General features: G+C 49.5%; 1 protein-coding gene across 3 annotated transcripts in view; it reads left to right on the top strand.

Moving 5' to 3' along the window:
- Window positions 1-16,274, top strand: part of RNF165 (ring finger protein 165) — a 108,410-nt gene that overhangs the window by 73,507 nt on the left and 18,629 nt on the right. For all 3 annotated transcript variants that reach the window (XM_036823961.1, XM_036823964.1, XM_036823962.1), the window contains exon 2: window positions 14,541-14,856. In XM_036823961.1, the coding sequence (XP_036679856.1) occupies window positions 14,541-14,856 (316 nt within the window). The remainder of the gene's footprint in view (window positions 1-14,540; window positions 14,857-16,274) is intronic.

Consider the following 16,274-nt stretch of genomic DNA (forward strand, 5'->3'; position numbering starts at 1 on the left):
ATTAACATGTCATGGGGGTGGAGAGAAAGAAAAACTCAAAACAATTGATTTGTTATTTGCTGGCACATCTGGGAAAAGGCTGGGTGTGGGAGGTCAAAACAGGCTAGAAATCAGTGCTTCACGTTCTCAAGGAAACACACGGATCTGTGGGTTTCAATTCTCTGTTGCTATCGCTGATGAAAGCTCTAGGAAATCGAGGTTCAACTGCAAACTCTGGACAGAGTAGAAGGCGGGTGGCGGGGAGGAGGAGAGGCATTTAAAGCTCTTCTGGCTTTGTCAGGAGAAGGGTAAATCGGGGACCTGGCTGGTGCTTAGGGAGCTGATTAATAAGTCGCCTATCGAATGAATCCATCCATCCATGCATTCATCCATCCATTCACCAAGTGTGCACTGAGCACCCAGATTCCATCTAGCCCTTTCCTGAGGGTGCTCTCAGTGTTGCAGGGAGAGAAGACAAGGCTTTTGCTCTGTAAGCATCCAGACTCACATCCAAAACAATCACAGCGTAATAAAAAATTGAGTCTCCACCTCAATAAATGGCAACATCGTCTGTATCAGTTTGCATTTTTCTGCGTGAAAACCATTCCAAAGCTTGGCTCTAAGACAACAACCATCTATTCAGCTCACAATTTAGTGGGTTGGGCTCAGCTGGGAGTTCCTTTGGTCTTATAGGGTTCACTTATATTTTTACGATCAGCTGGGACAGACTGCTCTGAGATGGCCTCAGCTGGGAACTTATCTCTGCTTCACATGCTCGTTCATCCTCCAGTGGGTTAGCCTGGGCTTGGTCATATGGGAGTCTGAATGAGAGTGGAAACGGCAAGGTCTTTTGAGGCCCAGGCTCAGAACTGGCATGATGCCACTTCCACTACATTGGTCAAAATCAGTCATATGGCGAAGCCCAGATTCAAGAGGTGGGGAAATAGATTCCGCCTCTTGGTGGGAGGGGCTACAAAGTCACCTTGCAAGGGGTGTGCATACCAGGAGGGAAGGATTGGGGCCACTTTTGCAAACTGTTAACACACCATCCTTCTCGTTGCTCAGGACAAAAGATCTGGAGTCCTTGTCCTCTGTCTATCATGTTCCATATCCAATCCATCCAAATCTGGTCACCTCTACCCTTGACATATGTTTTGGATGTGACTGCCTCTTTTTCTCTCTGCCCCATTCCCACCCTCGTCCAAGGAACAATCATCTCTTTCTTGGTCTCTGTTTCTGCCCTTTTGTCCCTGTAGCCTGTTCTCAATATGGTGGCCAGAGGGAGTCAAATTTTTTCACTTCTCTGCTCAGACACCCTCCTTTGGCTTCTAATCTCACTCAGAGTAAAAGCCAACATCTTATAATGGCCAATGAGGTCCTGCATGATCTCAATATTTATTGAGCTCCCAATATTTATCTCACCTAAACTCCTACCACTCTCCCCTGTCTCACTCTGCTTCAACCACACTGGCCTTCAAATGCCAGGCACACTCTCACTGCAGGGCCTTTGCACCTGCAGTTCTGTCTGCCTGGAAAACTCTTCTCCTGATATCTTCATGCTCCTTCAGCTCTTTATGGAAAAGTCACCTTCTCAGTGAAGGCTCATCTTGCCATCCTGTCTAAAAATTAACCCCCCGCCTACTCATCCTCCTTCCCTGTTGGTTTTCTCCCTAGCTCTTATCATCATCAATAAATGACATATTTTCTTTTATACCTACTTACTGTCTAGACCAGCACTGTCCAATGGAAATACAATGTAAGAAATATAAAATTTAAAATTTTCTAACAGTTACATTTTAAAAAGTATGGAAGTTATTTTAATAATATACATTATTTAATTCAATATATCCCAAACTTATCATTTCAACATATAAGTCATTTGCAAAGTTTTTAGTATTTTTTACATTTTTTTGTTGGTACTAAACCTTTGAAGTCTGGTGCTTATTTTACACTGACAGCCTTTATCAATTTGGACTAGCCACATTTCACGGGGTGAACTTTCACATGTGGTGACCACACAGGGCAGTGCAGGACGAGATCACAGTCCCATGAGGGCACACGTTTTTGACTGTTATTCACGGCTAATCCCAGCATTAGAACAGTACCTGGCAAGTAATAGGCATGCAGTAAATATTTGGTGAGTGGATAAGTCAAGTTTAAAGTCAAATGCAATTGGCCAATCAAATGCATGTGGCCAGACAGCATTAGACCCAGAAAAGACCTGTTGTCTGGCTGTCTTCATCCTTAGGGCTGCAGGGGCAGAGCTGTGAAGGAGATAAAGTCAGTCTTTCTCTCCCAGCCTCGCCACCTTACTCAGCATCTCCATGACTTTTCCATTCTTTCTGGACAGAGAGAAAGCCTTGCAAGTTCATCCACACCCAACATTAAGGACTTAATGTGATACTCTCTTGGGAACGTTTGCATCTTAAAAGCAGGAGTGAGAGAGAGTAATGCTTAATCCAAAGCAGTGACTCCCTTCTGGAGAATTTTTGCCTCCAGTGGGAATGTTATTACTGGCCCATGACTATCTCTCGTGTCCTAAGTTCACCCCAGGAGCGGCAGGCCAGCCAGGGTGCTTCCGTTGACAGGGAGGTCTTGGGTGGTGGTTGGTTGCTGGGTGCCCTGGCCACTGTCCTCTGGCTGCCATTTCACTGTAGACCGTGCTTGGGGCTTGATGGGGAGAGGAGGGACTTGGAAGAAGTAGGTCTTCCCTGAGCCTGTTCCCTGCAGCCAGCCCAGTGGAGGGTGAGAAGCGCTTGTCCTCTGTAAGGCACTTTCACAGCTGGCATCTTATAGTCACCCTGTCAGGTGGCCAGGTGAGCCACTATGCACTCATTTTGCATATCAGAAAGCTCAGTGAAGAGCTAGGAAGTGAAGTGCCTCAGCTGCTCTCCTGAGGCACAGTCTTGGCCTGTGGGGACTCTTGGTCCAACTGGGGGGACCTGGTCAAAGGGACATTGGCCTGGGGTGATACCTACACAGGACACCAGGCGATGAGCCGAGTGGACATGGGCACAGGCAGACATGGCCTGCCTGGGGTGGGGGGCGGTCATGCTGGTGGAAGCAGATGCCATCACAGGCCAAGCCAGGACCAACAGAGTCCCCTGAGGTGACCCGAGAGGGGCCTTTGCTGTTTTCGGCATCTGGGGCCTGCTAGTTCTGAGATGGTGACAGCACGGTCTTTTCCAGGCATCGTCTCCCTCCTGCGCTCCTGTCTCTTCCCTCTCTCCCTTTAGACGTCCCCCTTCCTGTTCTCTCCTACAGCCACTCTCCTGCCTTCCTTTCTCCTCTCTCATATATTTCAACCAACGTCCTCCCTCACTCCCTCCTCCCCCCCCGTCACACACACACACCCACACACACACCGCATCCCAGGGTGCCAGACCGAGGTGCCCATGGGCAGTAACAGTTGGGAATCTAATTTAATTCCCTCTGGCTCACTCTGAAAGCAGGTACACCCCACCCGCTGGCGGAATTTAATTTCAGGGCACGGGGAGGCCGGGAGCCCCCACACCCTGTGCCTAGACTCACTGGCTGTCATCTGAAATCCCACCATTAGGACTTCATGATGTGACCTTGCTAAAACATGACTGCTCCTGGGGAAAGCCATTGTTGCACGTCTGTCATTGCCCATCACAGTGAGCGGGCCCTGAGAGCCAGGCTGGCAGCAGGGCGGAGGAGGCACAGGAGAACACAGAGTCAGAAGGAACAGAACTCTCCTTGGGGAAATGGGAGGCCGAGGAATGATGTTACCCTCAGTCCTGCCCACAATAGTCCTAGGGCTGGGACTTTGTGTGGGTGTAACCTGTGTGCTGCAAACCTCAATAGAGTCCTAGTTGAAGTGGCTTTCTGAACTTGGTCTGCCTATTTTGGATACCAGGCAATGCTAATGGGAGATGGGCCCAGGTAGCCGCCCTGACACTTTTTGAAAGTTGTTGAGGCTTGGGTTTTTTTTTTTTTTTTAATTTACTTGAGTCGTTATCAAGAATATTAGAAGATTATCTAAATTCATGACCTAGGACTAACTACATATGGTTTACAAGAAAGTTAACCAGTGCCGTCAACAGTGCAGACCCCTCCCTCCTTGGTCAGGAATGGCAGGAGGCTTTCTGTTCTGGGTTTGAAAGCACTTCTTCTTCTGGGTTCGTTGGTTGTAATTCACACTGACCAGCTGGTGTGCTGGGTCACCCCAGTCCACGTTGGATTTGCAACTGGATCCCTAGACTCGCTGACAGAATTCCCAGTCTTTCTGTCTGCAGCGTCTCCCACATCAGTCTTTCTACGTTACACTTTACCTCCTGAGTCACATTTGTTCCTCTGCTACCATGAAACCCCCCAGTGCTGAAATGCTGGGAGGCAGCTGTTTTGCACACTCCCAAGGCTTTTAGCAAGATGCTACTTCCTACATGTTCAACAGTTCATTTCCCTCCTTCCCTCCCTCCCTCCCTCCCCCCTTCCTTCCTTCCTTGCATGAGTTCTTACTACGTATTAAGATCTGTGCCAAGCTCTAGGAATACAGGTGCATGAGATAGAGCCAGGTCCTGCCCTCATGGGGTGAGGTCTTCTGACCATAGATACCCTCTACAAAATGCCCTTTTATGACTATAGTGGGAATGTTTTCATAGAGCTCCTTGGCATTAGATAGAAAAAAGGATCTTCTGGGATGGAAGATTCCGAGAAGACTGCCCCATTACCTACAGGCGCTTTCCTCTTCTGTAATTGCATCCTGTCTCTAGCTGACCTCCCGCTCCTGGGCTCCCTTCCCTTATCCCTGGTTTGCAACCACAGCTGGAGAACTGGTCCTTTGCTGCTTGCTGGAAGTTTGCTGTTTAACTGTCTCATGCCCATGAGCAAGTAGGCTTCCTTAGGATGGAAAGTTCCCTCCCAACCGTGCTTTGAGAGCCAGGAATTCAGTTCCTCAGAAGAAGCTGAGCTTTTCATTAGAGATCAAAGGCTGGCCCCGGGGAAGCATTCACAAAGCGGCTGTAAAGAATCCCTCTGGTCATATCACTTCCTTTCTAGGCCGTTTGTTCCCATTGGTCAGGGAACCAAACTACGCAGAGGGAGGAAAGCAGACCTCTGGCAGCCAAGAAACTGAGCCAGGGAATAGGCTTCTTTGGGGTGATCAACTGGAGCAAAAGAGGTTAATTCGATTTACCTGGAGTAAGGAAGGAAGCCAGAAAGAACAGTCTAGGAAGCTGGGTTCTGGGCAGATGACCCACTTTCCATATTCTTCATCTCTGATTTCTCTGGGTTGCACTCAAGTAGTTAGCTCACGAGGTATACCCCAGCCCCTGGTCCTGCCATTCAGACATCCCACAATTTGCCCCCTCCTCCATCTCTCCTGTACCACCTCTCTAACCATCCGGCATCTGAGTGGTTCACAAAGGATGCATTACCTAGCAACATGAAACTTGAACGTGTCCCAAGCTGGAGAAATTGGTGGGGGCCGCTGGGAGGCTCAGAATATGCAGGAAACAAAGTTCTGAGCGGTATCAGTGCAGACGGAAGAGGAGGCTCCTAGGGCCATGTTGAGTAGAAGAGGGAGTCTGTCTTTGGACGCCTGCCTGTGGGTTGCCTCTCCTCCTTCCATCTGCAGGCTTGGGCCCTGAGTACTCGGGTGTGCTCTCTGCTTGCTGTCATGTTCCTTCCTCCTTTCCCCATCACCCAGACCAGCCTTTCTGTGCTTTCAAAGACCAGTTTGGCCTAACTATGCTCAGGCAGGGGGTAGATGTTGCAGTGAATTTGCATCATCTCATGGTGGGCACAGAAGGGACCCTGGAGGTGCTCCGGGCCATCTCCCCCTCCAGTGTTCACACTTCTCTGCTGGCAGCTAGCCAGCCTCTGCATGGACACGACCAGTGATGAGGAACCTTGGAGGACAAAATGAATTCTAAGAAATGTCTTCCTATGTTGACCCAGATCTACCAGAAAGAGCTAATCCCTTTGCCTGCAGCTATTACCTGACCCTGAGTCTCCTCTTTGCTGCTCACACCCAGATTCTTCAGCTGTTCCTCCTCTTAGACAACTCAAGTCCCCTCCCAACCCTGGTCTCCTCATCAGACTCCAGTTTATCCCCGTCCATGTTAACACAAGGTGCCCAGAATTTGTGCCAAGACCCCAGAATTTTCCTCCATCCCTCTTTATCAGTTAAACCCTATGAATTGTACGATCTAAAGCTTTTCACGGGATTTCCAGGGACCCTGCAGGAGTTGCCTGTGACAGGAGCACCCAATGGGCTGGAAAGACCTTGGTCTACTGCATTAAAGTTGGGGCTTGTCCTTGGCATTTTCTCAGGCCAGGGAAGAGGCCTGGGGCTGCTGGTCAATGTGGACTGGGCCGAACCTATGCGACGTCAGCCACCACGGCCATTTCCCAGCACCTCTCACAGCAGAGGTTCAGACTGCTTCCCCACGGGCACCAGCAGCTGGTCCCTCGTTATCTCATGGTTACTAGGAAGGAAAGGCTTCCTCCTGGGGGAGCTTGGGATGGAGATGGGCATGGGGAGGGGAGGTGGGACCACCAGGGCCTGGGCGGTTGGGTTCCTCTCTCTGGGGTAGCATGTGTGGTTGGGTGTGGGCATATGAGGAGCTGGGTGCTGCGCAGGGCGACTCTGAAATGCGGCACAAGGTGGAGCACACTGCACTGGGACTCAGGAGGCCTGGACTCCAGTCCCAACTCGGCCATAACGACCTGGGAGCCCTCGGACAAGCCACCCCCCATTTTCCAGCCTCCTCGGGGTTCTCATCCTGTAGATCAAAGGCTGTATGATCTCTTAGCCTCATTTAGCTTGAATATTCGATAATTCCATGAAGAACTGTATTTCCTTGCTAGCTAATAATCTAATACTTAACTTTTCCAAGATAACGAAGGTCTTTTTTCTCTTTTTTTCCTTCCTTCTTCCTTTCTTCCCTCTCTTCTTCACGCCTCCCTGTCTCTTTCTCTTTCCTTCTCTCACTTTCTTGCATTCTCTCTCCCTCCCTTCTTGGAAGTTTCCTTAATCCTTCTAAGAACAAAGGACATTTACTGCATGGTATTTGTCCTGAAATCACTCACTTTACAGCTGATTATTGGAGATAAAATTTGTCCAGAAATAAAATGCCAGGTATAATAGGCAAATGCCACAAATCTGATGGAGAGAAGAGTTTCATCTGCTGGGAGATTCCATCCCAGAGTTAACATCTGCCCTGGGTGGTCTAGGTTGGACAGAATGCAACAGCCCTGGGAGGTAGGGTATGGGGCCAGGGGGCAGGTAAGACCCCTGGGGATCCAGGAGAGGTGAGAGGGAAGGTCACAGGGAGCAGTGAGAGAGAGAGAGGCCAGAAGGGGCATGTGCAAGGGATGGAACACTCAGAACTGGCTTTAAGATGATGTGGCAGCCATTGGAAGATGGATTTAGAAGTTCAGCACTGGTCTACTCTGCCTCTCCCTGCTTTGAGCTCAGTTCCGGTGCTGGACATGGGACAGAATACACAGGCTTGTCCTAACAGGAGGTGGGGCAGGAGACCTGGGTCTGGCCTGGCCTGCTGGGGGACTCCGGGGGCGGTCACAACACTCAGTGCGCAAGGTCTTCCTGTGCTTCTTACTTGGCTTCCCCGCGAGCAAGAGGAGAGGCCAGGCCAGAAGATGCCTGTGGCCCCTTCAGCGGAGAGATGTTAGCAGGTGTGTAGCATCAGGCGCATCACTGTGGGTCACGGTCTCGGAAACTGAGGCCCAGAGAAGTCCAGTGTCCCGTCTGGTCTGACAGCGAGGGGAGGCACCCAGGCCTCTAAGACGGAGCCCTTACACCGGGTGACTCTGCCTGGCTCTGAAAGCCTCTTTGGTAGCAGAGGCCTTCCTCCCTGGCCTCTTGTGGGCAGAAATCTGCTTTCAAAACACTCGTTTTCTTTGTTGCTTGAGAGCTGGCTTTTCAGAGAGGAGTAGACTCTGACTCCAGCCCAGCTTCAAGGAAGTGCTCAGCAGAGACAAATATCAGCCTCCTGTCCCTGCTGGCTGGCTGCCCTCCATCCCGGGGCCTTTGGGAGGGGCTCTCTTTGGCCCTCCCCTCCCTTGTGACTCTGCTGTGGGCCCCGCCCTCCTGTTCTGCCCCCACCTCTAAGGGAGAGTGATGCGGGTCAATGACCTGAGGACAGCGGGAATCTGACGCCTGAGAACTGGCCTGGGGAGGACGGGACCTTCCAGATTCCCTGGAGATGCGGAAAGGTTTGGTTCCCATCCTATTCTCCCAGGGTCCTGCATCCCTGGGAGGAGTGGGGGACGTTCGGCCTGGTTGGCCCGTGGGTCTGCAACCTTGTCCCTGAGGCCCCCGCTGGCAGGAGGCAGTTACCTGGGGCACTGGGGTGGGAGGCAGGCCCCCCCTGGTCCTTGCCCCCAGCACTGCCTGCTCTTCCCCTTCTCTCTTCACCTGAGGGTTTGAAGGCAGTGCCTCTCAGCCCTGGAGTCTGAAGGATGAAAGCCGCGTTACCTTGAGGTGACCAAGTTGGTGCAGATTAGAATACAGCTAGAATATTCCTCCAGCTCAGGATGCTGCCTGCTTCGGAGAAGCCTATCAGGCCACATGGCTCTGCTGTCTCCACCGACGTTTCTGGCTTTCTGACTTGTTGGCCTGGCTCCTCTCAGCTCCCACCCAGGCCCAGCTCTGAGGCTCCTCTGGCCCCCTTGTCTCCATCCCCATTGTCCCCAGGAAACCTGGACTGGCCCAGAGTGTCCTCTGGGTGTCCAGGCCCTGTTCCTGCCCTGCTCTCCTCCTCAGCAGGGCCCCTCACTTTATCAAGCCTTCTAGTTCCCTGGCTCTGCCCCTCCCTTCCATTGACAATTGGCTTTCAGGAAAGACCTCAGTTCAAATCTCTGCTCTGTCATTTACCAGATGAGTGTCAATGAACCTTCCAGAGACTCGAGACCTCTGTCACTGTCATCTCCACCCACCTTGCCCATAGCCTTTGGCCCCCACGTCCTCCGCTTCTCTTTTACCTTCCCTTCCTCATGGGGCTGTGTGGTTTCTGCTGTTCCGCCCCCTCTCCAGCTGCCAGCCTCTCTGGCTCCCTGCCCATGAGGCACGAATCAGCCACCAGCTCTTGTGGAGCGCCTGCGTGTGCCCGGTGGCCGTCAGGCAAGCCCCCGCACAGTGGCCTCCCCCTGCCCCAGCCCTGCCTTGCCTTGCTCAGGCCCCCGGGGAGCACCCCTGCTTGAAGGTGCTGCCAGCTAGCTCTCGGGGGTCCTCCCAGCTAGCTCTCAGGGGGGTCCTATAGCATCAATTTCCAGAATTCTAAGGTGCACATGTTTTTCTACACATTTCTGAAACTAATTTGTGTCTTACACTTGCTGTGTTTCTTTAATGTGGTGTTTTTTAAAAAATGTAACCCCTCTTTCTCCTCACTCCCTAAGAATGCTATTTAGTTCATGATGAATCCTCCAACTGATGGCGTTTCAGTCCTGGGGAAATAAGATAAATGGATAATATATTCAAGGACACCTGGAGATTATTTTTTTAACCCAAAGGAGTAGCTCTAATGGGAAAAATTGTAGGTTGTTTGTTGATGGGGGCATTTGGGGATGTGTTACTCAGCTGTCACTGGTCACTGGGTTGTCATGGGCCCGACTAGTCTACCCTAAGAACGTCACTCCTCTGGTCTTAGAGACCGAATACAGCAGCTGCTACTTTCACAGACCCTACAGCACACAGGGTTGGGGAGAGTCAGGGGCCCCAGAACGGATGTCTCCTGCCTTTAATGCCCTTCTGAGCAGAGCTGATGAGACTGAGAACCCTCTGGGGATGGAGATGACAGGGGAGAGGGGCACAAAGTCCCAGAACAGAAGTCAAAGGACTTTTGCAGGTAGAAATTGCCTGAAATATTATGAGACATATAGATCCTTTTGTTCACTTTTCTCTTGCTGTCCATCCAGGAGAGAGGCCAGCTGTTCTCACTGCCCAGTGCAGCAGTTGAAGGACACAGGTTACAGGAGAGTGGAAACCTCTCCAGGGTGGTGGTCGGTCCTCTCCCTAATGGGCCTCCATAGAAACCGGAAGGGCCCCCCTCACAGGGTGGGCGCCCTCCTGGCAGGAGGGGCTTGTGGGAGGGAGGCAGCTGCTGTTCCTGGTGGTGGGAGAGGCTTCACCAGCCCCTGAAGGGGAGGACGCTGGCCTGCTCTGCCTGCCCACCCCTTGTGCACTGCAGCTTTAAAACCTGGAGCTCACCGGGGCCTACTTGCCACTCTCTTTCCCTCTCGATTTCAAATCAGTTTGCCTTCAACCAGCCCCAGTGCATCAGTCCCCTCAAGCCACTGCTTTTCCCTCAGCCCCTCCAGCAGTCAGCCAACCAGGTATTTACTGAGTGCCAGCTCCAGGGAGGTGCGTGGGGATCCAGAAACAGCAAGACAGGAAGCTCAGCCAGCTGGGGGCGGTGAGTGTGAAGAAACAGCTCAAGGTAGCTACTGCCAGGTGCCAAATGAGTGGTAGTGACAGGGCCTTCTACAGGAATGCAGAGGAGGAAGGTGTCCCTGGGGGCTGGCAGGCAGGGGAGGCATTTCTTGAGTTGCTGAGAGATGACCTTTAAAGACAGGGAAGGCAGCAACCAGCATGAGCAATGGCCCCGGGGTGGGAATGTGCATGGAGTGTCTGGAGATTTGATGTCTGGAGTGTCTGGAGATTTGATGCTGGGGAGGGCTTGGGCGGTGGGGATCAGGGGGATGGAGCTTGAGGATCAGGCTAAGTAAGGGGTGTGCGTCTCACCAGTAAGCAATGGGGACTCCCCCTCCGAAGGCAGACCAGTTAGCAAACTTGGCTAAAATTCTTTGCTCTATGTATGGAGTTGGTCTTTTCCTTTTGGAGCTGCATTGTCCAACACGGAAGCCGCTAACCACAAGTGGCTCTCCGAACTAAGGTGTGTTGTAAGTGTCAGATGTACACTGGATTTTGAAGACTTAATATGAAAAAAAACCCAAGGTAAAATATCTCAGTAATTTTTTTATACTGAGTACATGTTGAAACAATATTTTGGATATACTGAGTTATATAACATATACTATTAAAATTAAATTCACCTGTCTCTTTTTACTTCTTTAAAGGTGGCTACTAGAAAATTTACAATTACATATGTGGCTCACATTGTAATTTAATAGACAGTGCTGGATTGGAGTCTTTACAATATCCTTTTTTTTTTTTAAACCCCATTCCCTTCCTCTGCAGTCATGCCTGTCTTTCACTGTGTTAGCTTTCGACAGCTCTCCTTTCCCTTCTTGCCCTCCTTCCTTTGGTCATGCGGACCTTCTCCTCCTTTTTTAAGGTATGATAGATGGTGGTGAGGGAGAAGGGGGAATCCAGAGACTGCTTGCTCAGGCTACAGCCCCTGGACTCATGGAAGCCAGAATTCACCAGGCAGAGGAGGCCCTACTGATCTGGAATGCTTGTGGGAATTAAGGTTCTAGATCATTCTTTTCTGGCTCACTTGCAGTGAGCCAGAAATACATTTTATTTCCATTTTGTTTTGCAAATATTTATTTTTAAAAGATTAAAAAAAATCTATCAATGACATGCATGTCATTTACAAAGTCAGATAGCTCCAATATAAGACACATTTAGTAAAACAGCAATTGTCTGCCCCTTGCCCTCCCCACCCTAGTCCCACCACTAGAAGCTCAATATTTCCAACTCTTCTTCAAGTATTTACTTCCTGAAATACATAAATTACTAAGTAAACTTCTAAATAAATTCTTTTACTGCTCTTTGTTGATTTTTCAATTTTGACATTGCCTATTTTCTTCTTATTATGGCAGAAATGTCCTTTTCTGTTCTAAAATAGTTTATTAATGCTTGTTGTATTATTAATATATAAATATTGTTCACTGCTGAACCAAGTAGTATGTAATAATTACACTTTCTGAACAACTTTTTCTCTTCCTAGAGGTAATAAGTGCCTGCTTTCTGTGACATTTTTACAAATTCTTACCAAATGCTCTACAAAATTGGAAAATTCCTTCAAATACTATTTTCATGTGGCCAAATCTGATGGTAATGTTATATTTTTGATCCACCCCCCAGCTATCCCTCAGAGCGTCCTCCCTCCTCCCCACCTTGAAATGATTGCTGGAGGCCCTGTACAGCCACGTGCTTGGGAAAGCCCCCTCTTCCAGGGGTCACCCCCTATTTCTTTGCTCCTTTCTTTTGGTTTGCATCAGTAGTTCTTTGAGAAAGGGTGTGAGAAGATTAATTCTTTTTGAGACCCTCCATGGTTGAAAATGGCCTTATTCTACTCTCATGCCTGATTGTTTGGCTGGGCACAGAATTCTAGATTGAAAATCTTCCCCCGACACCACTTTGGCACCTTGAAAGCAATTGCTCTACTGTTTTCAAGCTTCCAATGTTGCTCTTGAAAAATCTGGTGCTATCCTGCTTCCAGACCCTTCGAATGGGACCAGTTTGCTTTCTCTCTGGAAGGTGTCAGAATCATCTCTCTGCCCCACTGCTTGGACATTTCCCAGGGAGATGCCTTGGTGTGTGGTTCTTCTCCCCCTCCCCCCATTTTGCTGGGCACTCAGAGGGCCTTTTCTATCTAGAAACTGACCATCAGTTCTGGGAAATACCTTAAATATTTTTTTTCCATAATTTTCTCCATTCTTTCTCTCTTACTAGAAAACTGTGGAATCTTCTGACAGCATCCTTCAATGTTGGCATCTTTTTCCTCAACTCCTTGTTTTCTTGTTCTGCTTCCTGGGAAATCTCCCCAGCGTTATCTTCCAACCCTTCTGCTGAATTTCAGATTTCACCTCTCATATTTTTAATTTCCAAGAGCTCTCTTGTTTTTTCATCGCTCCTTTTAAAGGAGCTTGTTGTTGTCTCATGGATCCAACATCATTTTTCTGAGGATATTAATTAAAGTGTTTTGAAGTTTATTTTTTTCGGATCCTTGCATTACTTCTGTTCCTCTGAGTTTATTTTCTTTTTCTTTTTCTTTTTTTTTAATTTAGTGTATTCTTTCTCTCTTTTCACTGTGTAATCTTCCTCAAGAGACTGGTCATCCTTGGCCTTCTGTTCATATTGAAGAGTAGGTCACTAATAACTTCCAGAATCTGTGTGTGTGTGTGTGTGTGTGTGTGTGTGTGTATGGATATGGACCTTTCAACTTATGGGCTTTATTATGGAGTCGCCAGTTGGGGACTCAACCATTTTACGGGGTACTCCCAACCAGAAGGAACTGTAGAGCTATTTCTGGGGCCAGTTTCCAGCCTGGGGCTGTGGGGTGTGCAGGGGAGGGGCACCTGAGTGGCAGCACCCTCTGAACCAAGTGGCAAAAGGGAGCAGGGGTTTCCAAAGTTCCATGAATAAGACTTTCGCTTAACCCCCCCTGCTTGAGCACGGTGCTGCACCCCTGTCCTCCTCTACTGGAGCCTTTCTGGCTCAGTTTCCCTGCAAAATGCCAGGGCGAGGGAGCGGCAGTCCCTGCCCTGCATGGGAGAGGGGAGATGCCCTGGGCAGAATTGCTCCTCATACAGACTGGCCACCAGCCTCCCTGTTCTCAGCGCCGCCATCTCTCCTGCCACCACAGGAGTTGTCCTGACCCTTCCAGCACGTGTGGCAAGATCTGTCTGCTTCTCATTGACTGCGCCTTCATTAGGTGCTTGGTTTCCAATTCCTCAGCTCTGCTAATTCCTCCATCTGCTTTCCACCTTCCAAAAATCTGTTGACATTTGTTGCCTGCTGATGTCACCTCTCCTGTTCTCTCTGTCCTTGTCTGTTTATTTTCTCTTTATGCCTTTGCTCTCATTTCAGTGGGGTTTGGGAAGGAGCAGATATATGTTGAACCTGCCATGTTTAGCAGGAAGCCTCTGTAAAGCTTCCTGAGGGGCCAAGTCCACTTCCTTCCTTATTAAAGGACTCCAGCGCTGAGAGCTGGATCTTTGCTTATGGAAAATTTGTAAGGCTTTGTCATCATCAAGGTCAATGTTATTTAGAAGGTAGTGGGTGGAGACTAGATTAAATGCAGCGTAAGCCCAGCTTATTGCTGGAAATCTTTGCTTTTAAATAAATTATAACAAATTATTTCATTATTACTTAAAAATTTTGTGGGATTAGTTTTTTTATTTTTCTTAAAATTGCATGGAAAACAACTTCTGGTTGTTTTCTCTTTGGAAATTTGGGCTCCCTGTCGGCTGGGTCCTGGCTAGCCAAGTCTTCAGTAAAGTTCAGAGCTTGACTAGGCTGGACTAAATTTTCTCTAGGCATCTATTCAAAAAGGTAGTAGGGTCAATAAGGTTGCATGGGAGAAATTCAAGAAAGCCAAACTGCCTCCAGGGACCTTAAAATTCCTTTAACAAGTGTGTTAATTTAAAAGAGGATTCTTATCTATTTATTAAACAAAATACTCACCCCCCCCCCCCAACACATACTGCACAGAGCATTTACTAGGGAGCACCAATGATCATTTGTATACAAAAATGATGACACTGTGTGTTCTAATGAAGGTCTCGAGTTTCACCAGCTGCAGCTTGTGGGTAGGGGGAGACGGGGTCTGTGGGAGAGGGGAGCAGGGCTGGTCCTCATGGAGTCTTTGTCATTGCTTCTCCAGGTGCCCCCTTTCAAAGGTCTCAGCATCCTCACGCTACCTCCTGCCGCCACTTCCATCTGGGCCCCCCCCAGCCTCAGCAGCTCGCTCCCGACTTCCCCCTGGCCCACCCGGTGCAGTCGCAGCCGGGCCTCAGCGCCCACATGGCCCCGGCCCACCAGCACAGCGGCGCCCTGCACCAGTCGCTGACCCCGCTGCCCACCCTGCAGTTCCAGGACGTCACAGGTCCCTCCTTCCTACCTCAGGCCCTGCACCAGCAATACCTCCTGCAGCAGCAGCTCCTGGAAGCCCAGCACCGCAGGCTCCTCTCGCACCCCAGGTGTGTGTGCTACCTGGGCGGGGGCGGGGCGGGGCGGGGCGGGGCGGGGCCGGGGCAGGGCCCAGCGCTGGACCCCTGGCTTCTGCCTTGCCAGGCTTGGCCAGCAGTCAGTCACCAAATGAGTCTCTGTGTAGGAGGCAGCTTTTGCTCCACTTAGAGGCATTTGTTTCGGGCAGTGAGCGCTGCCTTAACCTGATACGGTTTCCCTCTGTTGCTAGTGTGTGTCCCTGTCATATCGCCCAGATAACTGGTCAGGAGCCGGGTAAGTGGTGGGCTAGGATGCTCACAGTGGACTTTTCAACGCTGTGGGAGACTAGACTAGGGGACCCCTCACGTCCCCTCAAACTTCATGGCCACCAGATTCTAACATTGGAGGTCCCTAAGGGATACATCAGGACAGGGCTGGGTCCGCCCTGCCCTCAAAGAGCCCACCGTCTGGTTGGAGAGACCAGCTATGAAACAAGTGCAGAGTAAAATGAGACAATACTAATCAAATGGGGCTGAAGTAGCTGTGGGATCCTGGGCAAGTCACTTCACCTCTCTGAGCCTCAATTGTTAAGAGAAGGAGCTGTACAAGTTAAGTGGTTCTCAAACATTTTTGTCTCAGGACCCTTTTTACACTCTGAAAAGTTACTGAGGATTACAGCAAGCTTCTGTTTATGTGGGTTATGACTATTGATACTTACCCTATTAGAAATTAAAACTGAGAAATTTAAAAATACTTACTAATTCATTTAAAAATAACAATAACGAAGTTATATGTTAACACCAATATTATGTTTTTCAAAAAATAGCTGTAAATCTAAATCATTGAAAAGAGTGACTTTTTAAAAATACATATTTACAAATCTTTTTCATGCCTGGCTTAATAGAAGATGGCTGTGTTCTCAAGTCTTCTTTCTTCTGCACTCAAATGTGGCAGAATCTCATGTCGTGTAGTTTCTAGAAAATTCCACTGTTCACTTGTGAGAGAATGAGTGTGAAAAAGCAAATAACATGATAGTATTATTATGAAAATCATTTTGACCTCGCAAACCCCATGAAGGGGTCTCAGGGACTGCCAGGGGTGCTTGGAGCACACTTTGAGCACCTCTGGACTTGATGATCTTTAAGGCCCCAAGCATCCATGTCTATAGAGGTTGGGGTGCCTGGGACAGAAGGTGAGTGCTTTAGGAGGTCAGAGGAAGGAGAGGTCACCATGATCTGGAGTGTTCAGGGAGGCCTTCCTGGAGGAGGTGGCTTTGCCCTGGGCCATGAAAACTGGGAAGAGTGTGGAGAGGGTGGAGGAGAGGAGAAAAGCATGGTGGGAGCAGAGGGGGTGCACAGAGGTGAGAGAGCCTACAGGAGGCCAGTCTGTGTGTCCTGAATACATCCCACCAAGGACAGAGGGGAGTAGTAGGAGAAGGAGCAGAGGAGCC

Source organism: Balaenoptera musculus, chromosome 14 (assembly GCF_009873245.2).
Source record: "Balaenoptera musculus isolate JJ_BM4_2016_0621 chromosome 14, mBalMus1.pri.v3, whole genome shotgun sequence".
NCBI lineage: Eukaryota > Metazoa > Chordata > Mammalia > Artiodactyla > Balaenopteridae > Balaenoptera > Balaenoptera musculus.